The sequence below is a fragment of the Anomaloglossus baeobatrachus genome, chromosome 8 (genome assembly GCF_048569485.1).
Source record: "Anomaloglossus baeobatrachus isolate aAnoBae1 chromosome 8, aAnoBae1.hap1, whole genome shotgun sequence".
NCBI classification, from domain to species: domain Eukaryota; kingdom Metazoa; phylum Chordata; class Amphibia; order Anura; family Aromobatidae; genus Anomaloglossus; species Anomaloglossus baeobatrachus.
This window is the reverse complement of record NC_134360.1, coordinates 255,977,387-256,004,791: the sequence shown is the minus strand read 5'-3', so window position 1 is coordinate 256,004,791 and position 27,405 is coordinate 255,977,387. Positions and strand designations below refer to the sequence as shown.

The following is a 27,405-nucleotide window of genomic DNA, read 5'->3' as shown; positions in this document are numbered from 1 at the left end:
TGCCTCCCCTTTACATTTTATGTCAATAAGATACTACTGCGCTGAGCGCTTTTTTTTTTACTATGAAGCTGAGCTCGGGGCCAACTCACCCGCAGAGAGGTAAAACTGCTAAAAACGCAGGTTAGAAGCCAAACAATGGTAAAAATAGTGTTTTTCTTCATATACTTGCACAATAAAGATCATTGTACTGATGTCATTTCTTCTCATAATTCCAGGTTATGCCCTTATCACAACAATTCCCGCAAAGGCATTTGACATCCTCATCACAGAAAAGAGAAACACTGAGAATATTCTGGGTGAGATTCAGAAACTAAGGTCCTTTGCTCATTTCCTAAAACTGTGAAATGTCAAATAATAAAACACGTTTTGTTTTTTTTGTCTTAGCATATCATTTTCTGATTGCTATTCTTTACATATCTTGTGTATTTCTCCCTAGCACTCGCCGACTCTGCTGGGAATTTCTACATTAACGGGAACATGATGATGGATAATCCTCAAAACTTTCGTGTTGCAGGGACCTTGGTGAAGTATCGACGACCCCCGAATGTCCACAGCGAGGGACTGGAATACCTAACTACGCCAGGACCTACCAACCAGTCCCTCAGTGTCATGGTGTGTGTGTGAGACCCCAGCCCACCTGCATGCCTTCACACATCACCATCTTTGTATATTATGGCCACACGTTGTTATTTTCTCAGCACTGGCTTTTTTAAGGACTACAAAACATGAAAAGCTCAGGTGCGGCCTCCCAGAGCACACAGATTAACTTCTAACTATTCTGGATGGTTTGCTAAGGGTTAAAGTTTGTAACGCACATTGTGACATCAGAAAGATTAGTTGTTAAAATAGTTTTTTGTGTTTTTATGTTGATTTTGCTGAGAATAAAGGCCACATTTATCAATACAGAGTAATGCTGACTTTGTTACCCATGGCAACCAATCACAGGCCAGCTTTCATTTTTCCGGAGCATATGAAATGAAATCTTAGCTGTGATTGGTTGCTATGGACACAAAGCCAGTGTCACGCTTGCCGCCGGGGATGGTACTACGGCAAGCAAAAGTGGACCCACTGGACCACTGGGGGACCCCGGGCTTACACTATTAATGGAAGGGGCTTGACTAAGCGCCCACCACAAGGCGGATGCCAGGTGCTACTCCTAGGGCAGGGTCCGGGACAGTGGCAGCTGACACAGGAGTAGACAGGGTCCACCGGAGTGCCAGAGACAGATCGCACGTCCCGGGCAGACAGGCCGAGTCTCTGGTGAGGCGAAGGCCACTGGGGTAGCTGAAGCTGGAGTCACGTTCGGGGCGGACAGGCACCGTCACTGGTGTGGGGAGGACCACCAGGGTGGGTGAGGCTGGAGGCACGACCGGGGTGGACAGGCACAGTCTCTAGTGTGGTGAGGGCCACCGGGGTAGTTGAGGCTGGAGGCACAGTTGGAGTGGACAGGCAATGTCTCAGGTGTGGCCAGAGCCACCAGAGTGGCAGAGGCTGAATGCACGGCTGGGGTGGACAGGCAAGGAAATAGTACACTGTAAAAAGGCACTGCGGACAAGTGGACCTGACAACTAGCTGGCTAGGGCACAGGGACATTAGCTAACTAACCACGTTGATAAGTCACCTCCACTAGTGGGAGATGGCCTTAATGGACCCATTCCTCTCAGCGATAGGATCCAACTTATTTGGTTCAGATGATGTCAAGCATGTGTGGCAGCAGCCAGGTGAGAAGTACAAAGACAAGTATGTAATGCCTACAGTCAAGCATGGTGGTGGGAGTGTCATGGTTTGAGTGCTGCCGGCTGTGGTGAGCTACAGTTCATTGAGGGAATCATGATTGCCAACATGTCCTGTGACATACTGAAGCAGAGCATGATCTTCTCTGTTTGGAAACTGGGCGGCAGAGCAGTATTCCAACATAATAACAACCCCAAACACACATCTAAGATGACCATGGTTTGCTAAAGAAACTCAGGCTAAAGTTGCAGACACATTAGTGTATGGCATGTGATGTGATATGCTAATGACCCCCGACTCAGGCTGTGTTGCGAGTGTGAGCCGAGTGTCATGCAATTGTGACCGGATCTTGTGATCGGATCACAGCTGTGAAGCTGAGGGCGGGCTCTACGGAGGAGAGGGAGGGCTTAAATCTCCCCATCTCCTCCATTGTGAGCCTGTGCGTATATCGCACTTCACTGGGATAACATTTGAGTGCAGTCCGATGTTTCTCTCGCACCCATACACTTGAATGGGTGTGAGTGACACGGCTCTCGCAGACAATCGCAGCATGGTGGGATTTTCTCCTCAGTCCGTTTAGGGCTGAGAAAAAATATCGCTGATCTGAGCTGCAGCATTGTCTTACATGGGGCTAAGTGCAATGCCAGATTTTCTCACAGTGCACTCATCTGATTTATATGCTCGTGTGAGCGCACCCTAAAGGTGATGAAATCAACAAACATGTCTCCAGACCTAAACCTTATTGAGCATCTGTGGAACCTCAAACCAAAGGTGGAGGAGTGCAAGGTCTCCAACCTCCACCAGCTCCGGGATATTGTCATGGAGGATGGAAGAGGATCCAGCGGCTCCTGTGAAGCTCTAGCGACCTCCGGGCCCAATAGCTTGAAAATTGTCGCCACACAAAATATTGACAATTTGGGCCTTGTCACTTAGGGGTGTACTTACTTTTGTTGCCAGCGGTTTAAACATTAATGGCTGTGTGTTGAGTTATTTAGAAGGCACCAGATTTACCCTGCTATACAAGCTGTGCACTGACACTGTACATTGTATACAAGCTGCGCACTGACACTGTACATTGTATACAAGCTGCGCACTGACACTGTACATTGTATACAAGCTGCGCACTGACACTGTACATTGTATACAAGCTGCGCATTGACACTGTACATTGTATCACAGGGTCAGATCTTCAGTGTTGTCTCAGTATAAGATATAATAAAATATTTACAAAAATGTGAGGGGCGTACTCATTTTTGTGATATACTGCAATAACTGTGGCGTACTGTATATATTTATCGCTGTGAACATGTTACATGATATCTTGCTATAGAAAAACCAATGTGTTTGGGAAATGTTTCTGCTATCATCAATGCTCTTAAATATAATATTAATTTCTCTGTTTTTGTTTTTTTTAGTATTATAACTTCAATGGAAAGATCCCTCACATTACCTATGAATACACAGTACCGTGTGCCCCAGAAGCACCGCTGCCCCTTCTTTCCGAGCCAATACAACTGATTCCTCAAGCTCCAAGCAATATACAAAGTGGAGCTCAGATGGAGTCTGAGAGCAATCTACCCGAGTCTACTGACGCCTTTACCTGGGGAAACGCCGAGGACACGGAAAGATCCTTTGTACATCAAAGAGCAAAAGAGCAAGTGATAGTGGAAGATCAAACAGACAGTAAGCTCAATGTTCATTCATCCACCAGTGATGCTATAATGGAGAATGTAGATGTTCCTGGAGATTCCGAAACCTGGAGATATGGGAATTAAATTAGGAGTATAGATATTCTGGATTTCTTGTCTGTGATCTAATTGAGGAACCCTCTGTTGGGATTAGAGTCAGTCCAAATGATGCTTGAACAGGCTAAATGGAAAAAACAGCCCCTCATGTTTTGTCTGTATACTCACTTATCGAAAGTGACTTGTGCTTCCTCCCCTGGCCATGGGCTGTGGTATCTGACAACTTTGAACTAAGGGGTACTTCTCACATAGCGAGATCGCTAGCGAAATCGCTGCTGAGTCACAGGTTTTGTGACGTACAAGTGACCTCATTAGCAATCTCGCTGTGTGTGACACTAAGCAGCGACCTGGCCCCTGCTGTGAAATCGCTGATCGTTACACACAGTGCTGGTTCATTTTTTTGCTCGTTGCTCTCCCGCTGTGAAGCACACATCGCTGTTTGACAGCGAGAGAGCAACGATCTGAATGTGCAGGGAGCCGGCGTCTGGAAGCTGCAGACGCCGGTAACCAAGGTATACATCGGGTAACTAAGCGAAGCGCTTTGCTTGGTTACCTGATATTTACCTTGGTTACCAGCGTCCGCAGCTGCTAGAAGCCGGCTGCTTGCTCCCTGCACACGTAGCCAAGATACACATCGGGTAACTAAGCAAAGCGCTTTGCTTAGTAACCTGATGTGTACCCTGGCTAAGAGTGCAGGGAGCGAGCGCTAAGCGATGTGCGCTGGTAACCAGGGTAAATATCGGGTAACCAAACAAAGCATTTTGCCTAGTTACCCGATATTTACCTTGGTTACCAAGCGCAGCATCGTTTCCACGAGTCGCTGCTGGCTAGTAGCTGGTAACTGGTCGCTGGTGAGATCTGCCTAATTGACAGCTCACCAGCGACTATGTAGCGACGCACCAGCGATCCTGACCAGGTCATATCGTGGTCGGAATCGCTGGTACGTCGTTTAGTGAGACGGTACCCTAAGGCAGCTCTACATGGTCGTGCACAGCAGATAACAGTAAATAGCAGGCGCACATGTATAAGATTATCTTAACACATTCAATTGCGAAACATTATTATTATAAGATTGATTGATTTCTGAATGGAAACAGCGCAATAGTGTCTTATCCGGTATTTAAATGAAATAAAACCAGGCACGGTATATGATCACCTTGGAGCTAAATTAATTAGCATTTAGAGAATCAAATGAGCTGCTGCAGACCACAAACTCAATAAGTAAGTTGTTGAAGTAGTTCTCACTTCAATTAAAAGTTTCTGGAATTCATTGAGAATGAAAGAAATACACAGGCATGTGATTTACAAAGCTCTCCAAAAGATTTTAATGAGCATCATAGTTTTATAGTCCTGAAAAATAAGGCACATAAATGTAGGCATTCCTTACAAGATAGCAAATATTAGAAGTCATAACCGCATAATAAGTAAAGACACTCCCAGCCTCCGCCCAGATAAGCCACATTCCCTGAACAAGTCTATGTTACAAAAGTGAAATCCCACACCCTAAGATTAGGTTTTTTGGCAGGTTTTGAAGATTTTAACACAAGTGGTAAAGGAATCTATGTCTAAAGTGGGCTTTACACGCTACGATATATCTAACGAGATGTCGGCGGGGTCACATCGTAAGTGACGCACATTCGGCATCGTTAGTGATATTGCAGTGTGTGACAGCTACGTGTGACTGTGAAGGAGCCGAAATACTCACCTTCTCGTTCATCGTTGACACGTCGCTCATTTTCTAAAAATCGAACGTCCGGTTGTTCATTGTTCCCGGGGCAGCACACGTCGCTCCGTGTGACACCCCGGGAACGATGAACTGCAGCTTACCTGCGTCCCGCCGGCAATGTGGAAGGAAGGAGATGGGCGGGATGTTTGCGTCCCGCTCATCTCCGCCCCTCTGCTTCGATTGGCCGGCCACAGTGTGACGTCGCTGTGAAGCCGAACGTCCCTCCCCCTTCAGGAAGTGGATGTTCGCCGCCCACAGCGAGGTTGTTTGGAAGGTAAGTACGTGTGACGGGGGGTTACAGCATTGTGCGACACGGGCAAGAAATTGCCCGAGCCGCAGAAACGATGGGGGCGGGTGCGATCGCAAATGTGATCGCACAAGAAATAGACACATGTAAAGCAGCCTTTAGATTCCAGCGCTGCTCAATGAAAGTTCCAACCATGTTGTAATGATTAAAACAGTGGTTTATTGATCTCCGCTTTTCAGACTCTCTGACTTCTTCCTCAGGATCACAGCCACATCCTGAGGAAGAAGTTGAAGACTTCAAAACATGTAGATCAATAAAAAACGTTTCATTATTTACTGCATGGTCTGAACTGCCATTGAGCAGCGCAGGAACCTACCATATCCATTCCCTAACCAAAAGATTTATTGATTAGAATGTACTTTGTTCATGGGACAAGCCCTTTAAAGTCCATTTATGTAGGACAATGATTTCCATAATGTCACTACAGATATTCGGTCTCAATCATTGCCAAGTATAAACAAGCCTATCAATCAAAGGACACTTGATAAAACAAAGTAGTGTCCGTGTATCCAGGCAGACGCAACAGCTAAATAAACTACATTACCGAGTCCATCTGAAAAGACGGACACCACTGGAATGGAGGGGAACAATGTGCACAGCTTTATACTTTAGAGTCCAAACTCAATGACTCCATTTTGGGCATGTTTTTTGAGGATTGACACAGAAGCCTTCCATGGGCTGCAGATTGACTTGATATATTGATGATCAGCTCTCGTTGCAGTACTGGATTTTTTGGTTTATAAGACGCACAAAAATTTAGAGAAAAAAAGGATGAAAAAAATTCGGTCCGTCTTATAACCAGTGGTGTCTTACTGGAGAGGGGTGGCAGCAGTGGTGGAGCGAGGACACAGGAGGCAGGGGCAGGGGTGCAGCAGGGCGATGCTGCGGGCGGTGCGATGGGTGTCCCAGAAACTGTCAGCGGTGGCAGCTGTGCTGGGGCAGCTGTACTGGGGCTGGGGCAGCTGTGCTTGGGGCTGGGGCAGCTGTGCTGGGGCTGCGGGCTGTGAGGGCTTCAAATAATGGCACCTGGAGTCGGCGCATGCGCAGATTGAGCTCTCTGCTCAATGACAAGTTGAGATCTCGTTGGTGCATGCGCAGATTGAGCTCTCTGCTCAATGACAAGTCGAGATCTCATCTGTGCACACGCCACCTCTGGGCGCCATTTTTCTTAAGTCCGCTGCTGGGAGATCAATAGGCCAGAGGCGGCGCGTGCACAGATGAGATCTTGAGCCAAGAGCTCCATCTATGCACGCGCCGACTCCGGGCGCCATTATTTGAAGCCTTGAATAATCGCAGCTTCAGCCCAGCCACCGCCGTGAATTTTTGGAGGAAAAGTGCGTCTTATAACCGAAAAATATGGTAATTTGGTAATTTATCTACCCGTGTAAAGGGACCCACATACAAGCTTCTGGTTGAGCAGTGCAGATAATGCCTCCAAAGATTTCTTAGACATTGCTCAAATGGAGAATTTCAGCGGCTGTCACTTCAAGTGAGAGATCTTATCTGACTGATGGGAAAGTGAGGACTAAGTTCTCGCAGCAATGCCATTATAAATATATCCACATGTTGATCCGCGAGCACAGCCATATTGTTTATCTCAGCGCCCCTGCAAGAAATAAAACACACATGCTGATACATCTGACTAGTCAATCACATTTTGCTTGAAGACATCAGCTTTAGAGTTCTCCTTGGATTTTTTTTGTGCCGAATGATTCACTCTTCTCCGTATTCAATGTCAAATTCTGTGTAAATGTCATCACTCCCCCCTTTCCCTGTTTCAGGCCTCCAGCCCGGCACAGATGCTCCTCCGGGATTACTGCAGAGTGAATTATGGAGGCTTTGTGATCAGCATAGCCACTCTGTTCTCTGCCAGTCTCTCTTTGGTGGCGGTCCTGGGGGTCCGACCCTTGCAGAGTCCACACAGGAAGCCGAACAACTCAGGGAAAGTTTGATGTTGCCAGCTGCTTATGAACATCTTGGATCAGTTTCCATGACACAGCCGCTCCAGGCACCGGGGTTCAGCAGGTACGCCGCTGTGCACCGTGAACTTGGACACATACCGGTGCTTTATTATTTATAATTTTTTCTGCCATTAATCAGTATATTTAGGATTATTTAAATCCATTGTTATTTTAAAGTCTCATTTCTATCCAGACACGAATTGAAAACAGTATTATGTCCGAGAAGGAACAAATATGTTATAGTATAATAGGTAGGCCACAAAATTCATAGGAACTGGACACATTAAAGGGAACCTGTCACCAGACTAGGCCTCTATAAGCTGTGGTCACCACCAGTGAGCCCTTATATACAGCCTTCAAGAATACTGTATATAAGAGCCCAGGCCGCTGTGTATAATGTAACAAACACTTATTATACTCACGGTCCGGTCTGATGGGTGTCGCTGCTCTCCGGTCTGATTCATGTCGCTGCCCTCTGATCTGATGGGTGTCGCTGCTCTCCGGTCCGATGGGTGTCACTGCTCTCCGGTCCGATGGGTGTCGCTGATCTCCGGTCCGATGGGTGTCGCTGCTTTCCGGTCCGATGGGTGTCGCTGCTCTCCGGTCTGATGCATGTCGCTGCCCTCTGGTCTGATGGGTGTCGCTGCTCTCCGGTCCGATGGGTGTCGCTGATCTCCGGTCTGATGGGTGTCGCTGCCCTCTGGTCTGATGGGTGTCGCTGCTCTCCGGTCCGATGGGTGTCGCTGATCTCCGGTCTGATGGGTGTCGCTGCTCTCCGGTCTGATGGGTGTCGCTGCTCTCCGGTCTGATGGGTGTCGCTGCTCTCCGGTCCGATGGGTGTCGCTGCTCTCCGGTCCGATGGGTGTCGCTGCTCTCCGGTCTGATGCATGTCGCTGCCCTCTGGTCTGATGGGTGTCGCTGCTCTCCGGTCCGATGGGTGTCGCTGATCTCCGGTCTGATGGGTGTCACTGCTCTCCGGTCTGATGGATGTCGCTGCTCTCCGGTCTGATGGGTGTCGCTGCTCTCCGGTCTGATGGGTGTCGCTGATCTCCGGTCTGATGGGTGTCGCTGCTCTCCGGTCCGATGGGTGTCGCTGCTCTCCGGTCCGATGGGTGTCGCTGCTCTCCGGTCTGATGCGTGTCGCTGCCCTCTGGTCTGATGGGTGTCGCTGCTCTCCGGTCCGATGGGTGTCGCTGATCTCCGGTCTGATGGGTGTCGCTGCTCTCCGGTCTGATGGGTGTCGCTGCTCTCCGGTCTGATGGGTGTCGCTGCTCTCCGGTCTGATGGGTGTCGCTGCTCTCCGGTCTGATGGGTGTCGCTGCTCTCCGGTCTGATGCATGTCGCTGCCCTCTGGTCTGATGGGTGTCGCTGTTCTCCGGTCCAGCGCCTCCTCTCTGCTGTGATCACCATCCTCCTTCTACCCAACCCACTATGGATGACGTGTCCTACGTCATCCACACAGGTCGGTTCTGCGCAGACGCACTGTGATCTGACCTGCTCAGGCAGTGGCCAACCCTTCTAATCTAAAACATATGTACCACTTGCAAAAAATTACGGATGATGTATAAGTGATCTTTCTTAATCATATTGGTTTAGATTGATTAATTCTACAGTCCTGGTGATTATAAGTTTTCCGTCGTCTGATCTCCACCTGTACTTTTGTTTGCAGCGACTTAATATCAAGTCATGACGTCAGCCGGGCCGATATGTATCGTTGGAAGGTTTCTGCCTATTCACCGTGCAGCGCCACTTGCAGCTCAGGTAATGGTGAAAAAACTATTAAAATGAGTTTCCTTGGTATAAAACATATAGGAATACTAGAGCAGAACGTCTAATTACTCTAAGCATAAATTTGAAGTTTCATAGTCTTAAGGTTGAAGTCCATTGAGATTAAGCTATAGCCTAACATGTTAGTGCAGAGGAAGGCAAAAATCATATGGGGTAGAGACTAAGCTCCATATTAGGGGAAAAATTCCTTCCCGACTCCTCATACGGCAATCAGACTAGTTCCCTGGATCTATGCCCAATTACAGAATCTAGTGCACATAATCAATAATATATTTTTCAAGAAAGCCATCCAGGCCTCTTGTTAGGGGGTTGGTGGCTTACGAGGAGGATGGCTCATCCCGGGGTCCACTGTGCTATGGAAGGAATATAGCTGCTCAGAACCCAGAGAGCTGGACGGACAACTACAGACCAGTAAAATTAGGTTCCAATTAATAAGGCGCAATGACCTTACATTTATCCACATTAAGTTTCAATTGCCATTTCTGAGCCCAAGCCTTTAGCTTACACAAATCCTTCTGTAGTGTTACAGTATCCTCCTTTGTATTGATTACCCTGCAGAGTTTAGTATCATCTGCAAATATTGAAATTCTACTCTGTATGCCTCCTACAAGGTCATTAATAAACATGTTTTTTTTTAAAAAAAAAAAAGGGCCCAATACTGACCCTTTCAGACATTGTCCCAGTTTATGGCACTAAGTTCATCTCTTATATGATGGAAATTCGCCTTCCTGAATTTTAGTGTTCTTCTAGCCACTCTACCATACTACTTATTAAAGGATACATAAAAACGTATTATTTTGTGATCACTATCACCCAAATGACGCCCATATTTGATATGTGGTCTGGCCTATTGGTTAATATTAGGTATAGCAGTGCTGCCACTCTTGTTGGGTCCTGAACCAGTTATGAAAGTAATTGTCTTTTATTGTTGTCAAAAACCGGTTTCCTTTGCTGAATCTGCAGAAATCTAGCAAAGGAAACAGGTTTTTGACAACAATAAAAGACAATTACTTTCATAACTGGTTCCTTAAGTGATTTAGGGGTAGTTGAAGTTCCCCTTAATAATGACTTCTCCCTGATTCATCATCTATTTGCATTTTAAGGACATTTTCTGCCGCTTCCATTGTATTTGGAGACTTATAACAAACCTCTATCAGTATTTTATTATTCTTTCTCTCTCCCCTAATATCCACCCATAGGGACTCGAGCATTTTTTCCTGAAAATATTCTGGAAAAATACTCGAGTTCCCCATTGACTTCCATTATATTCGCTGCACAAGTGGAGCCCGTCCGAGCATCCGACTGCTCGTTACGAGTTCAGAGCTTCTGGGCCTGGTAGTGCCCTCTCATTACTTATGATTATATATACCATTGGTTCATTGTTAGACAGTACTGACTAATCTTCAGGCTTGTCTATGCCCTGCTCTTATCTGACACTGTTTACATTGCTGATTTTTGCAGGTCTCAGTTCTACATATGCTTTATGCATTCGTTATGACGGAAGGGAAGTAGATGAGTCACATTGTGATCCCGTGATGAGGCCAGAACCTACCCAGGAGTTCTGTGCAGGGCGAGATTGTATGCCAAGGTATGGGATAAGGGCACAAGGTACTTTGTCATTCAGTTTGGATTAAAAAAAAGTCTGAAAAATAAACCATATTTCTCACTCTGCAAATAATAATGTAGCTACACGTGAAAGTCACAATGTTCAACTAACTTGGAGCGTGAAGCTGATGGCTCCGTATACTGGAGGATGCTGGAAGTAGACAGAACACTTACAATTATAGCATCCCGTCATTGAACATCGGCCTGCCTCTTACTATTCTATGGAACATTATTGTTAAGTCTCACCTGGAGAGATGGATCGATGAAGCTCTTTGGATGAGCAGCTTTATTGCAGCACGGGCAGGTGACGCTGGTGCAGCAAGGAAATCTAGTTGAAACAATCAGACCTCCGGAAAACCTGGAGAAAATGCAATAGGAGTATCTGAAACAGAACAACAACAGCAGAGCTGACCAAGCGATGTAACAAAGTTTACTCGTAGAAGAGGAAAAGGTGTAGCAGTGCTGAGTTTGCAGTGGCAGCTTAACACAGCAGAGCTGGCACCGCGATGCAGAAAAGTTGACTCAGCAATGAGGATTCAGAGTAGTAGAGCAGAGTTGTGTAGTAGACTTGGCACAACGTTGTAGCTGAAAACCAGTGTAGCAGAGCTGAGTTTGCAACAGAGATGCTCAATGTGCTGCAATCACAAATATCTGCATTGTACATCAGTGCTTGATGTAGCAGTGCTGGAGCCATTGACTATAGAGAAGGGCAGTGATGTTTGATGTAGTAGTGCTGGAGCCATTGACTATAGAGAAGGGCAGTGATGTTTGATGTAGCAGTGCTGGAGCCATTGACTATAGAGAAGAGCAGTGACGTTTGATGTAGTAGTGCTGGAGCCATTGACTATAGAGAAGGGCAGTGATGTTTGATGTAGCAGTGCTGGAACCATTGACTATAGATAAGGGCAGTGATGTTTGATGTAGTAGTGCTGGAACCATTGACTATAGAGAAGGGCAGTGAGGTTGGATGTAGTAGTGCTGGAGCCATTGACTATAGAGAAGGGCAGTGATGTTTGATGTAGCAGTGCTGGAACCATTGACTATAGATAAGGGCAGTGATGTTTGATGTAGTAGTGCTGGAACCATTGACTATAGAGAAGGGCAGTGAGGTTGGATGTAGTAGTGCTGGAGCCATTGACTATAGAGAAGGGCAGTGATGTTTGATGTAGTAGTGCTGGAACCATTGACTATAGAGAAGGGCAGTGAGGTTTGATGTAGCAGTGCTGGAACCATTGACTATAGAGAAGGGCAGTGAGGTTTGATGTAGTAGTGCTGGAGCCGTTGACTATAGAGAAGGACAGTGATGTTTGATGTAGTAGTGCTGTAAAAATTGACTATAGAGAAGGACAGTGAGGTTTGATGTAGTAGTGCTGGAGCCGTTGACTATAGAGAAGGGCAGTGATGTTTGATGTAGCAGTGCTGGAGCCGTTGACTATAGAGAAGGGCAGTGATGTTTGATGTAGCAGTGCTGGAGCCATTGACTATAGAGAAGGGCAGTGATGTTTGATGTAGTAGTGCTGGAGCCATTGACTATAGAGAAGGGCAGTGATGTTTGATGTAGTAGTGCTGGAGCCGTTGACTATAGAGAAGGGCAGTGATGTTTGATGTAGAAGTGCTGGAGCCGTTGACTATAGAGAAGGGCAGTGATGTTTGATGTAGTAGTGCTGGAACCATTGACTATAGAGAAGGGCAGTGATGTTTGATGTAGCAGTGCTGGAGCCATTGACTATAGAGAAGAGCAGTGATGTTTGATGTAGTAGTGCTGGAGCCATTGACTATAGAGAAGGGCAGTGATGTTTGATGTAGTAGTGCTGGAACCATTGACTAAAGAGAAGGGCAGTGAGGTTTGATGTAGCAGTGCTGGAGCCATTGACTATAGAGAAGGGCAGTGAGGTTTGATGTAGTATTGCTGGAGCCATTGACTATAGAGAAGGGCAGTGATGTTTGATGTAGTAGTGCTGGAGCCATTGACTATAGAGAAGGGCAGTGAGGTTTGATGTAGCAGTGCTGGAGCCATTGACTATAGAGAAGGGCAGTGAGGTTGGATGTAGTAGTGCTGGAGCCATTGACTATAGAGAAGGGCAGTGAGGTTTGATGTAGTATTGCTGGAGCCATTGACTATAGAGAAGGGCAGTGAGGTTTGATGTAGTAGTGCTGGAACCATTGACTATAGAGAAGGACAGTGATGTTTGATGTAGTATTGCTGGAGCCATTGACTATAGAGAAGGGCAGTGAGGTTTGATGTAGTATTGCTGGAGCCATTGACTATAGAGAAGGGCAGTGAGGTTTGATGTAGCAGTGCTGGAGCCATTGACTATAGAGAAGGGCAGTGAGGTTTGATGTAGTATTGCTGGAGCCATTGACTATAGAGAAGGGCAGTGAGGTTTGATGTAGCAGTGCTGGAGCCATTGACTATAGAGAAGGGCAGTGATGTTTGATGTAGTGCTGGAACCATTGACTATAGAGAAGGGCAGTGAGGTTTGATGTAGCAGTGCTGGAGCCATTGACTATAGAGAAGGGCAGTGAGGTTTGATGTAGTAGTGCTGGAGGCATTGACTATAGAGAAGGGCAGTGATGTTTGATGTAGCAGTGCTGGAACCATTGACTATAGAGAGGGGCAGGGAGGTTTGATGTAGTAGTGCTGGAGCCATTGACTATACAGAAGGGCAGTGATGTTTGATGTAGCAGTGCTGGAGCCATTGACTATAGAGAAGGGCAGTGAGGTTTGATGTAGTAATGCTGGAGCCATTGACTATAGAGAAGGGCAGTGATGTTTGATGTAGCAGTGCTGGAGCAATTGACTATAGAGAAGGGCAGTGAGGTTTGATGTAGTAGTGCTGGAGCAATTGACTATAGAGAAGGGCAGTGATGTTTGATGTAGTAGTGCTGGAGCCATTGACTATAGAGAAGGGCAGTGATGTTTGATGTAGTAGTGCTAGAAACATTGACTATAGAGAAGGGCAGTGAGGTTTGATGTAGTAGTGCTGGAGCCATTGACTATAGAGAAGGGCAGTGAGGTTTGATGTAGCAGTGCTGGAACCATTGACTATAGAGAAGGGCAGTGATGTTTGATGTAGCAGTGCTGGAGCCATTGACTATAGAGCAGGGCAGTGATGTTTGATGTAGCAGTGCTGGAGCCATTGACTATAGAGAAGGGCAGTGAGGTTTGATGTAGTAGTGCTGGAGGCATTGACTATAGAGAAGGTCAGTGATGTTTGATGTAGTAGTGCTGGAGCCATTGACTATAGAGAAGGGCAGTGATGTTTGATGTAGTAGTGCTGGAGCCATTGACTATAGAGAAGGGCAGTGATATTTGATGTAGCAGTGCTGGAGCCATTGACTATAGAGAAGTGCAGTGATGTTTGATGTAGTAGTGCTGGAGCCATTGACTATAGAGAAGGGCAGTGAGGTTTGATGTAGTAGTGCTGGAGCCGTTGACTATAGAGAAGGACAGTGATGTTTGATGTAGTAGTGCTGTAAACATTGACTATAGAGAAGGACAGTGAGGTTTGATGTAGTAGTGCTGGAGCCGTTGACTATAGAGAAGGGCAGTGATGTTTGATGTAGCAGTGCTGGAGCCGTTGACTATAGAGAAGGGCAGTGATGTTTGATGTAGCAGTGCTGGAGCCATTGACTATAGAGAAGGGCAGTGATGTTTGATGTAGTAGTGCTGGAGCCATTGACTATAGAGAAGGGCAGTGATGTTTGATGTAGTAGTGCTGGAGCCATTGACTATAGAGAAGGGCAGTGATGTTTGATGTAGCAGTGCTGGAGCCGTTGACTATAGAGAAGGGCAGTGATGTTTGATGTAGTAGTGCTGGAGGCATTGACTATAGAGAAGGGCAGTGATGTTTGATGTAGCAGTGCTGGAGCCATTGACTATAGAGAAGGGCAGTGATGTTTGATGTAGTAGTGCTGGAGCCATTGACTATAGAGAAGGGCAGTGATGTTTGATGTAGTAGTGCTGGAGCCATTGACTATAGAGAAGGGCAGTGATGTTTGATGTAGCAGTGCTGGAGCCGTTGACTATAGAAAAGGGCAGTGATGTTTGATGTAGTAGTGCTGGAGCCATTGACTATAGAGAAGGGCAGTGATGTTTGATGTAGTAGTGCTGGAGCCATTGACTATAGAGAAGGGCAGTGATGTTTGATGTAGTAGTGCTGGAGCCATTGACTATAGAGAAGGGCAGTGATGTTTGATGTAGTAGTGCTGGAACCATTGACTATAGAGAAGGGCAGTGAGGTTTGATGTAGTATTGCTGGAGCCATTGACTATAGAGAAGGGCAGTGAGGTTTGATGTAGTATTGCTGGAGCCATTGACTATAGAGAAGGACAGTGATGTTTGATGTAGTATTGCTGGAGCCATTGACTATAGAGAAGGGCAGTGAGGTTTGATGTAGTATTGCTGGAGCCATTGACTATAGAGAAGGGCAGTGAGGTTTGATGTAGCAGTGCTGGAGCCATTGACTATAGAGAAGGGCAGTGAGGTTTGATGTAGTAGTGCTGGAGGCATTGACTATAGAGAAGGGCAGTGATGTTTGATGTAGTAGTGCTGTAAACATTGACTATAGAGAAGGGCAGTGAGGTTTGATGTAGTAGTGCTGGAGCCATTGACTATACAGAAGGGCAGTGATGTTTGATGTAGCAGTGCTGGAGCCATTGACTATAGAGAAGGGCAGTGAGGTTTGATGTAGCAGTGCTGGAGCCGTTGACTATAGAGAAGGGCAGTGATGTTTGATGTAGTAGTGCTGGAGGCATTGACTATAGAGAAGGGCAGTGATGTTTGATGTACTGCTGGAACCATTGACTATAGAGAAGGGCAGTGATGTTTGATGTAGCAGTGCTGGAGCCATTGACTATAGAGAAGAGCAGTGATGTTTGATGTAGTAGTGCTGGAGCCATTGACTATAGAGAAGGGCAGTGATGTTTGATGTAGTAGTGCTGGAACCATTGACTATAGAGAAGGGCAGTGAGGTTTGATGTAGCAGTGCTGGAGCCATTGACTATAGAGAAGGGCAGTGAGGTTTGATGTAGTATTGCTGGAGCCATTGACTATAGAGAAGGGCAGTGATGTTTGATGTAGTAGTGCTGGAGCCATTGACTATAGAGAAAGGCAGTGATGTTTGATGTAGTAGTGCTGTAAAAATTGACTATAGAGAAGGGCAGTGAGGTTTGGTGTAGTATTGCTGGAGCCATTGACTATAGAGAAGGGCAGTGAGGTTTGATGTAGTATTGCTGGAGCCATTGACTATAGAGAAGGGCAGTGAGGTTTGATATAGCAGTGCTGGAGCCATTGACTATAGAGAAGGGCAGTGAGGTTTGATGTAGTATTGCTGGAGCCATTGACTATAGAGAAGGGCAGTGAGGTTTGATGTAGCAGTGCTGGAGCCATTGACTATAGAGAAGGGCAGTGATGTTTGATGTAGTGCTGGAACCATTGACTATAGAGAAGGGCAGTGAGGTTTGATGTAGCAGTGCTGGAGCCATTGACTATAGAGAAGGGCAGTGAGGTTTGATGTAGTAGTGCTGGAGGCATTGACTATAGAGAAGGGCAGTGATGTTTGATGTAGTAGTGCTGTAAACATTGACTATAGAGAAGGGCAGTGAGGTTTGATGTAGTAGTGCTGGAGCCATTGACTATACAGAAGGGCAGTGATGTTTGATGTAGCAGTGCTGGAGCCATTGACTATAGAGAAGGGCAGTGAGGTTTGATGTTGCAGTGCTGGAGCCGTTGACTATAGAGAAGGGCAGTGATGTTTGATGTAGTAGTGCTGGAGGCATTGACTATAGAGAAGGGCAGTGATGTTTGATGTAGTGCTGGAACCATTGACTATAGAGAAGGGCAGTGATGTTTGATGTAGCAGTGCTGGAGCCATTGACTATAGAGAAGAGCAGTGATGTTTGATGTAGTAGTGCTGGAGCCATTGACTATAGAGAAGGGCAGTGATGTTTGATGTAGTAGTGCTGGAACCATTGACTATAGAGAAGGGCAGTGAGGTTTGATGTAGCAGTGCTGGAGCCATTGACTATAGAGAAGGGCAGTGAGGTTTGATGTAGTATTGCTGGAGCCATTGACTATAGAGAAGGGCAGTGATGTTTGATGTAGTAGTGCTGGAGCCATTGACTATAGAGAAAGGCAGTGATGTTTGATGTAGTAGTGCTGTAAAAATTGACTATAGAGAAGGGCAGTGAGGTTTGATGTAGTAGTGCTGGAGCCATTGACTATACAGAAGGGCAGTGATGTTTGATGTAGCAGTGCTGGAGCCATTGACTATAGAGAAGGGCAGTGAGGTTTGATGTAGTAATGCTGGAGCCATTGACTATAGAGAAGGGCAGTGAGGTTTGATGTAGTAATGCTGGAGCCATTGACTATAGAGAAGGGCAGTGATGTTTGATGTAGCAGTGCTGGAGCAATTGACTATAGAGAAGGGCAGTGAGGTTTGATGTAGTAGTGCTGGAGCAATTGACTATAGAGAAGGGCAGTGATGTTTGATGTAGTAGTGCTAGAAACATTGACTATAGAGAAGGGCAGTGAGGTTTGATGTAGTAGTGCTGGAGCCATTGACTATAGAGAAGGGCAGTGAGGTTTGATGTAGCAGTGCTGGAACCATTGACTATAGAGAAGGGCAGTGATGTTTGATGTAGCAGTGCTGGAGCCATTGACTATAGAGAAGGGCAGTGATGTTTGATGTAGCAGTGCTGGAGCCATTGACTATAGAGAAGGGCAGTGAGGTTTGATGTAGTAGTGCTGGAGGCATTGACTATAGAGAAGGTCAGTGATGTTTGATGTAGTAGTGCTGGAGCCATTGACTATAGAGAAGGGCAGTGATGTTTGATGTAGTAGTGCTGGAGCCATTGACTATAGAGAAGGGCAGTGATATTTGATGTAGCAGTGCTGGAGCCATTGACTATAGAGAAGTGCAGTGATGTTTGATGTAGTAGTGCTGGAGCCATTGACTATAGAGAAGGGCAGTGAGGTTTGATGTAGTAGTGCTGGAGCCGTTGACTATAGAGAAGGACAGTGATGTTTGATGTAGTAGTGCTGTAAACATTGACTATAGAGAAGGACAGTGAGGTTTGATGTAGTAGTGCTGGAGCCGTTGACTATAGAGAAGGGCAGTGATGTTTGATGTAGCAGTGCTGGAGCCGTTGACTATAGAGAAGGGCAGTGATGTTTGATGTAGCAGTGCTGGAGCCATTGACTATAGAGAAGGGCAGTGATGTTTGATGTAGTAGTGCTGGAGCCATTGACTATAGAGAAGGGCAGTGATATTTGATGTAGTAGTGCTGGAGCCGTTGACTATAGAGAAGGGCAGTGATGTTTGATGTAGCAGTGCTGGAGCCGTTGACTATAGAGAAGGGCAGTGATGTTTGATGTAGTAGTGCTGGAGGCGTTGACTATAGAGAAGGGCAGTGATGTTTGATGTAGTAGTGCTGGAGCCATTGACTATAGAGAAGGGCAGTGAGGTTTGATGTAGTAGTGCTGGAGCAATTGACTATAGAGAAGGGCAGTGATGTTTGATGTAGTAGTGCTGGAGCCATTGACTATAGAGAAGGGCAGTGATGTTTGATGTAGTAGTGCTAGAAACATTGACTATAGAGAAGGGCAGTGAGGTTTGATGTAGTAGTGCTGGAGCCATTGACTATAGAGAAGGGCAGTGAGGTTTGATGTAGTATTGCTGGAGCCATTGACTATAGAGAAGGGCAGTGATGTTTGATGTAGTAGTGCTGGAGCCATTGACTATAGAGAAGGGCAGTGAGGTTTGATGTAGCAGTGCTGGAGCCATTGACTATAGAGAAGGGCAGTGAGGTTGGATGTAGTAGTGCTGGAGCCATTGACTATAGAGAAGGGCAGTGAGGTTTGATGTAGTATTGCTGGAGCCATTGACTATAGAGAAGGGCAGTGAGGTTTGATGTAGCAGTGCTGGAACCATTGACTATAGAGAAGGACAGTGATGTTTGATGTAGTATTGCTGGAGCCATTGACTATAGAGAAGGGCAGTGAGGTTTGATGTAGTATTGCTGGAGCCATTGACTATAGAGAAGGGCAGTGAGGTTTGATGTAGCAGTGCTGGAGCCATTGACTATAGAGAAGGGCAGTGAGGTTTGATGTAGTATTGCTGAAGCCATTGACTATAGAGAAGGGCAGTGAGGTTTGATGTAGCAGTGCTGGAGCCATTGACTATAGAGAAGGGCAGTGATGTTTGATGTAGTGCTGGAACCATTGACTATAGAGAAGGGCAGTGAGGTTTGATGTAGCAGTGCTGGAGCCATTGACTATAGAGAAGGGCAGTGAGGTTTGATGTAGTAGTGCTGGAGGCATTGACTATACAGAAGGGCAGTGAGGTTTGATGTAGTAATGCTGGAGCCATTGACTATAGAGAAGGGCAGTGAGGTTTGATGTAGTAGTGCTGGAGCCATTGACTATACAGAAGGGCAGTGATGTTTGATGTAGCAGTGCTGGAGCCATTGACTATAGAGAAGGGCAGTGAGGTTTGATGTAGTAGTGCTGGAGCAATTGACTATAGAGAAAGGCAGTGATGTTTGATGTAGTAGTGCTGGAGCCATTGACTATAGAGAAGGGCAGTGATGTTTGATGTAGTAGTGCTAGAAACATTGACTATAGAGAAGGGCAGTGAGGTTTGATGTAGTAGTGCTGGAGCCATTGACTATAGAGAAGGGCAGTGATGTTTGATGTAGTAGTGCTGGAACCATTGACTATAGAGAAGGGCAGTGATGTTTGATGTAGTAGTGCTGGAGGCATTGACTATAGAGAAGGGCAGTGATGTTTGATGTAGCAGTGCTGGAGCCGTTGACTATAGAGAAGGGCAGTGATGCTTGATGTAGTAGTGCTGGAACCATTGACTATAGAGAAGGGCAGTGATGTTTGATGTAGTAGTGCTGGAGCCGTTGACTATAGAGAAGGGCAGTGATATTTGATGTAGTGCTGGAACCATTGACTATAGAGAAGGGCAGTGATGTTTGATGTAGTAGTGCTGGAGTCATTGACTATAGAGAAGGGCAGTGATGTTTGATGTAGTAGTGCTGGAGCCATTGGCTATAGAGAAGGGCAGTGATGTTTGATGTAGTAGTGCTGGAACCATTGACTATAGAGAAGGGCAGTGAGGTTTGATGTAGTAGTGCTGGAGGCATTGACTATAGAGAAGGGCAGTGATGTGTGATGTAGTAGTGCTGGAGCCATTGACTATAGAGAAGGGCAGTGAGGTTTGATGTAGCAGTGCTGGAACCATTGACTATAGAGAAGGGCAGTGATGTTTGATGTAGTAGTGCTGGAGCCATTGACTATAGAGAAGGGCAGTGATGTTTGATGTAGTAGTGCTGGAGCCATTGACTATAGAGAAGGGCAGTGATGTTTGATGTAGTAGTGCTGGAACCATTGACTATAGAGAAGGGCAGTGATGTTTGATGTAGTAGTGCTGGAGGCATTGACTATAGAGAAGGGCAGTGATGTTTGATGTAGCAGTGCTGGAGCCGTTGACTATAGAGAAGGGCAGTGATGCTTGATGTAGTAGTGCTGGAACCATTGACTATAGAGAAGGGCAGTGATGTTTGATGTAGTAGTGCTGGAGCCGTTGACTATAGAGAAGGGCAGTGATATTTGATGTAGTGCTGGAACCATTGACTATAGAGAAGGGCAGTGATGTTTGATGTAGTAGTGCTGGAGTCATTGACTATAGAGAAGGGCAGTGATGTTTGATGTAGTAGTGCTGGAGCCATTGGCTATAGAGAAGGGCAGTGATGTTTGATGTAGTAGTGCTGGAACCATTGACTATAGAGAAGGGCAGTGAGGTTTGATGTAGTAGTGCTGGAGGCATTGACTATAGAGAAGGGCAGTGATGTGTGATGTAGTAGTGCTGGAGCCATTGACTATAGAGAAGGGCAGTGATGTTTGATATAGTAGTGCTGGAGTCATTGACTATAGAGAAGGGCAGTGATGTTTGATGTAGTAGTGCTGGAGCCGTTGACTATAGAGAAGGACAGTGAGGTTTGAAGTAGTAGTGCTGGAACCATTGACTATAGAGAAGGGCAGTGAGGTTTGATGTAGTAGTGCTGGAGCCGTTGACTATAGAGAAGGGCAGTGAGGTTTGATGTAGCAGTGCCGGAGGCATTGACTATAGAGAAGGGCAGTGATGTTTGATGTAGTAGTGCTGGAGCCGTTGACTATAGAGAAGGACAGTGAGGTTTGAAGTAGTAGTGCTGGAACCATTGACTATAGAGAAGGGCAGTGAGGTTTGATGTAGTAGTGCTGGAACCATTGACTATAGAGAAGGGCAGTGCTGTTTGATGTAGTAGTGCTGGAGCCGTTGACTATAGAGAAGGGCAGTGAGGTTTGATGTAGTAGTGCTGGAGCCATTGACTATAGAGAAGGGCAGTGATGTTTGATGTAGTAGTGCTGGAGCCATTGACTATAGAGAAGAGCAGTGATGTTTGATGTAGCAGTGCTGGAGCCATTGACTATAGAGAAGGGCAGTGCTGTTTGATGTAGTAGTGCTGGAGCCGTTGACTATAGAGAAGGGCAGTGATGTTTGATGTAGTAGTGCTGGAGCCATTGGCTATAGAGAAGGGCAGTGATGTTTGATGTAGTAGTGCTGGAACCATTGACTATAGAGAAGGGCAGTGAGGTTTGATGTAGTAGTGCTGGAGGCATTGACTATAGAGAAGGGCAGTGATGTGTGATGTAGTAGTGCTGGAGCCATTGACTATAGAGAAGGGCAGTGATGTTTGATATAGTAGTGCTGGAGTCATTGACTATAGAGAAGGGCAGTGATGTTTGATGTAGTAGTGCTGGAGCCGTTGACTATAGAGAAGGACAGTGAGGTTTGAAGTAGTAGTGCTGGAACCATTGACTATAGAGAAGGGCAGTGAGGTTTGATGTAGTAGTGCTGGAGCCGTTGACTATAGAGAAGGGCAGTGAGGTTTGATGTAGCAGTGCCGGAGGCATTGACTATAGAGAAGGGCAGTGATGTTTGATGTAGTAGTGCTGGAGCCGTTGACTATAGAGAAGGACAGTGAGGTTTGAAGTAGTAGTGCTGGAACCATTGACTATAGAGAAGGGCAGTGAGGTTTGATGTAGTAGTGCTGGAACCATTGACTATAGAGAAGGGCAGTGCTGTTTGATGTAGTAGTGCTGGAGCCGTTGACTATAGAGAAGGGCAGTGAGGTTTGATGTAGTAGTGCTGGAGCCATTGACTATAGAGAAGGGCAGTGATGTTTGATGTAGTAGTGCTGGAGCCATTGACTATAGAGAAGAGCAGTGATGTTTGATGTAGCAGTGCTGGAGCCATTGACTATAGAGAAGGGCAGTGCTGTTTGATGTAGTAGTGCTGGAGCCGTTGACTATAGAGAAGGGCAGTGATGTTTGATGTAGTAGTGCTGGAGCCATTGACTATAGAGAAGGGCAGTGAGGTTTGATGTAGTAGTGCTGGAGGCATTGACTATAGAGAAGGGCAGTGATGTTTTGATGTAGTAGTGCTGGAGGCATTGACTATAGAGAAGGGCAGTGAGGTTTGATGTAGTAGTGCTGGAGCCATTGACTATAGAGAAGGGCAGTGAGATTTGATGTAGTAGTGCTGGAGGCATTGACTATAGAGAAGGGCAGTGATGTTTGATGTAGTAGTGCTGTAAACATTGACTATAGAGAAGGGCAGTGAGGTTTGATGTAGTAGTGCTGGAGCCATTGACTATAGAGAAGGGCAGTGATGTTTGATGTAGCAGTGCTGGAGCCATTGACTATAGAGAAGGGCAGTGAGGTTTGATGTAGTAATGCTGGAGCCATTGACTATAGAGAAGGGCAGTGAGGTTTGATGTAGTAATGCTGGAGCCATTGACTATAGAGAAGGGCAGTGAGGTTTGATGTAGTAATGCTGGAGCCATTGACTATAGAGAAGGGCAGTGATATTTGATGTAGTGCTGGAACCATTGACTATAGAGAAGGGCAGTGATGTTTGATGTAGCAGTGCTGGAGCAATTGACTATAGAGAAGGGCAGTGAGGTTTGATGTAGTAGTGCTGGAGCAATTGACTATAGAGAAGGGCAGTGATGTTTGATGTAGTAGTGCTGGAGCCATTGACTATAGAGAAGGGCAGTGATGTTTGATGTAGTAGTGCTGGAAACATTGACTATAGAGAAGGGCAGTGAGGTTTGATGTAGTAGTGCTGGAGCCATTGACTATAGAGAAGGGCAGTGAGGTTTGATGTAGTAGTGCTGGAGCCATTGACTATAGAGAAGGGCAGTGAGGTTTGATGTAGTAGTGCTGGAGCCATTGACTATAGAGAAGGGCAGTGAGGTTTGATGTAGCAGTGCTGGAACCATTGACTATATAGAAGGGCAGTGCTGTTTGATGTAGTAGTGCTGGAGCCGTTGACTATAGAGAAGGGCAGTGAGGTTTGATGTAGCAGTGCCGGAGGCATTGACTATAGAGAAGGGCAGTGATGTTTGATGTAGTAGTGCTGGAGCCATTGACTATAGAGAAGGGCAGTGATGTTTGATGTAGTAGTGCTGGAACCATTGACTATAGAGAAGGGCAGTGATGTTTGATGTAGTAGTGCTGGAGCCGTTGACTATAGAGAAGGGCAGTGATATTTGATGTAGTGCTGGAACCATTGACTATAGAGAAGGGCAGTGATGTTTGATGTAGTAGTGCTGGAGTCATTGACTATAGAGAAGGGCAGTGATGTTTGATGTAGTAGTGCTGGAGCCATTGACTATAGAGAAGGGCAGTGATGTTTGATGTAGTAGTGCTGGAGCCGTTGACTATAGAGAAGGGCAGTGAGGTTTGATGTAGTGCTGGAACCATTGACTATAGAGAAGGGCAGTGAGGTTTGATGTAGCAGTGCTGGAACCATTGACTATAGAGAAGGGCAGTGCTGTTTGATGTAGTAGTGCTGGAGCCATTGACTATAGAGAAGGGCAGTGATGTTTGATGTAGTAGTGCTGGAGGCATTGACTATAGAGAAGGGCAGTGATGTTTGATGTAGTAGTGCTGGAGCCATTGACTATAGAGAAGGGCAGTGATGTTTGATGTAGAAGTGCTGGAGCCGTTGACTATAGAGAAGGGCAGTGAGGTTGGATGTAGTAGTGCTGGAGCCATTGACTATAGAGAAGGGCAGTGAGGTTTGATGTAGCAGTGCTGGAACCATTGACTATAGAGAAGGGCAGTGATGTTTGATGTAGTAGTGCTGGAGCCGTTGACTATAGAGAAGGGCAGTGATGTTTGATGTAGTAGTGCTGGAGCCGTTGACTATAGAGAAGGACAGTGAGGTTTGAAGTAGTAGTGCTGGAACCATTGACTATAGAGAAGGGCAGTGAGGTTTGATGTAGTAGTGCTGGAACCATTGACTATAGAGAAGGGCAGTGAGGTTTGATGTAGTAGTGCTGGAACCATTGACTATAGAGAAGGGCAGTGAGGTTTGATGTAGCAGTGCTGGAGGCATTGACTATAGAGAAGGGCAGTGATGTTTTGATGTAGTAGTGCTGGAGCCATTGACTATAGAGAAGGGCAGTGATGTTTGATTTAGTAGTGCTGGAGGCATTGACTATAGAGAAGGGCAGTGAGGTTTGATGTAGTAGTGCTGGAGCCATTGACTATAGAGAAGGGCAGTGATGTTTGATGTAGTAGTGCTGGAGCCATTGACTATAGAGAAGGACAGTGAGGTTTGATGTAGTGATGCTGGAGCCATTGACTATAGAGAAGGGCAGTGATGTTTGATGTAGTAGTGCTGGAGGCATTGACTATAGAGAAGGGCAGTGATGTTTGATGTAGTATTGCTGGAGCCATTGACTATAGAGAAGGGCAGTGATGTTTTATGTACTAGTGCTGGAGCCATTGACTATAGAGAAGGGCAGTGATGTTTGATGTAGTAGTGCTGGAGCCATTGACTATAGAGAAGGGCAGTGATGTTTGATGTAGTAGTGCTGGAGCCATTGACTATAGAGAAGGGCAGTGATGTTTGATGTAGCAGTGCTGGAGCCGTTGACTATAGAGAAGGGCAGTGATATTTGATGTAGTGCTGGAACCATTGACTATAGAGAAGGGCAGTGAGGGTTGATGTAGTAGTGCTGGAACCATTGACTATAGAGAAGGGAAGTGAGGTTTGATGTAGTGATGCTGGAACCATGAAGACCAGAATAGCAGAGTTTGCCATTGTGGCGCAGTGAAACAGCAGGAACACCCAACTAAAAAAGATCTGGATCGATGACATCTTCATAGCACATCGGCAGGAGAAGACAGGTTGGGGTGGCCACGCTTAGTGCTGAAACCGGAAGTGAGTTACACTCATCACACCTAATGGAGAAAGCCATTCCCTCTTCTTTACTTCTTCTCATCTTGTATTAAACTTTCCAGTTTCTAATCTTCTTTCTGCTTCACATATGACCCGAGACTGCAGCAGACCCAAGTTTCCTTCCATGGCGGTGGAGCTGCCCAGCTCTGACCATTAGATGTACCCCTTTGATTTATAAAGTGTGCTTTCTTTCTAACTACAGCGAGTGGTGGTCTTCTTGCCTTACATTTGTTTCTCTTATTTTTTCCTGGAGATGGGAGTCAAGTGGTTGGAGCGAGTGCTCGCGAACCTGTGGTCAAGGAGTCCAAGTGCGCTCTGTACGATGTTGGAAGATGCTTGCTCCAGGGCTGGACAGTTCTGTATATGATGAACAATGTGAAGGTGCCCAACTCCCAAGACCGCCCCAGAAGAAAGTGTGCAAGAATAAACCATGTGGACCTCAGTGGGAGTTCTCCGATTGGTCAGAGGTAGGCTTAGGACGTCTAATACAGCTCTATTGCTAATTGATGTTGTAATCTAGAAAGAACAGACATGAAAGACAAATTATTCAGTCCCTTCAACAAAGTGATTACTAATGGTTGGAGAGATGACCTCTTCCTTCTTTGGTTTGTAATACCACTAAGTTGGCGTAATAGCTGGAGACATGGTAGAGGAGTAGTGTAGACCAAAGTCATTTTTTTTCTTAATTTTTTCCATTTTGGTCAGTAACTCACACTCCTAAATTTCCAGCTTTAATTTCCTCATTTTCTTGAGGATTACCTTTGTGTTCTAACCTCACCATAAAATGTGTTTTCCTGTTTGTTCAGTGTTCTGCAGCCTGTGGAACTGAAGGAGCAATGAAAAGGGACGTAAAGTGCTCTGCAGAATCCAACCAGTGTGATGAAAGCGTAAAGCCCCCGAGTGAGAAGACGTGCCTGGGCCCCCCGTGTGACCATCACTGGACGACAACCGAATGGGGGCCAGTGAGTGTTAGTGCAGTGCCGCTTGTGTATGATGTGTTCTCTCTACACCGAACAACCATTACAATAAAACTACCCACCTAATATGCTGCACGTCTCCAAATGGCGCCAAGACACCTCTGACCTGTTCAGGAATGCACTCTACAAAACCATTGAAGGTGTCCTGTTAGTAGCAGAAATTTTAAGTCCTGTAGATCTTGAGGAGGGGTCGCAATGAGATGTTTGATCTGATTGGTACCTTAGGACTTTGGCCATTGTAATAGTAGACAAGGCTGAGCATTGGCGCTCTGACCGATCAGCATCTACTCAACTGCAAACACTGCAAGCTGGGATGCTTTGTCGATACTGACATCTTTTTTCTGTCTTGCCAGTATTATGGTGGCTCAGTGGTTAGCACTGCAGTCTTGCGGTCCTGGGTTCAAATACCACTAAGGACAACATCTGCAAGGAGTCTGTGTGTTCTCCCCGTGTTTGCTTGGGTTTCCTCCCACAACCCAAAGACCTAATGAAAGGGAATTTAGATTATGAGACCCAATGGGGACAGAGTTCCTGATGTACAGTTAGGTCCAGAAATCTTTGGCCAGTGACACAATTTTGGCGAGTTGGGCTCTGCATGCCACCACATTGGATTTGAAATGAAACCTCTACAACAGAATTCAAGTGCAGATTGTAACGTTTAATTTGAAGGTTTGAACAAAAATATCTGATAGAAATTGTAGGAATTGTCACATTTCTTTACAAACACGCCACATTTTAGGAGGTCAAAAGTAATTGGACAAATAAACCAAACCCAAAAAAAAAATTTTTATTTTCAATATTTTGTTGCGAATCCTTTGGAGGCAATCACTGCCTTAAGTCTGGAACCCATGGACATCACCAAACGCTGGGTTTCCTCCTTCTTAATGCTTTGCCAGGCCTTTACAGCCGCAGCCTTCAGGTCTTGCTTGTTTGTGGGTCTTTCCGTCTTAAGTCTGGATTTGAGCAAGTGAAATGCATGCTCAATTGGGTTAAGATCTGGTGATTGACTTGGCCATTGCAGAATGTTCCACTTTTTTGCACTCATGAACTCCTGGGTAGCTTTGGCTGTATGCTTGGGGTCATTGTCCATCTGTACTATGAAGCGCCGTCCGATCAACTTTGCGGCATTTGGCTGAATCTGGGCTGAAAGTATATCCCGGTACACTTCAGAATTCATCCGGCTACTCTTGTCTGCTGTTATGTCATCAATAAACACAAGTGACCCAGTGCCATTGAAAGCCATGCATGCCCATGCCATC

At 45.9% G+C, this 27,405-nt stretch overlaps 1 protein-coding gene across 1 annotated transcript in view; it reads left to right on the top strand.

Moving 5' to 3' along the window:
• The window catches only part of LOC142249022 (ADAMTS-like protein 2), a 101,366-nt gene that overhangs the window by 57,896 nt on the left and 16,065 nt on the right, over positions 1 to 27,405 (top strand). The window contains exons 7-14 of the mRNA XM_075320580.1: positions 216 to 296; positions 437 to 612; positions 3,150 to 3,417; positions 7,294 to 7,537; positions 9,143 to 9,234; positions 10,723 to 10,849; positions 25,423 to 25,636; positions 25,976 to 26,131. Coding sequence (XP_075176695.1) covers positions 216 to 296; positions 437 to 612; positions 3,150 to 3,417; positions 7,294 to 7,537; positions 9,143 to 9,234; positions 10,723 to 10,849; positions 25,423 to 25,636; positions 25,976 to 26,131 — 1,358 coding nt within the window. The remainder of the gene's footprint in view (positions 1 to 215; positions 297 to 436; positions 613 to 3,149; positions 3,418 to 7,293; positions 7,538 to 9,142; positions 9,235 to 10,722; positions 10,850 to 25,422; positions 25,637 to 25,975; positions 26,132 to 27,405) is intronic.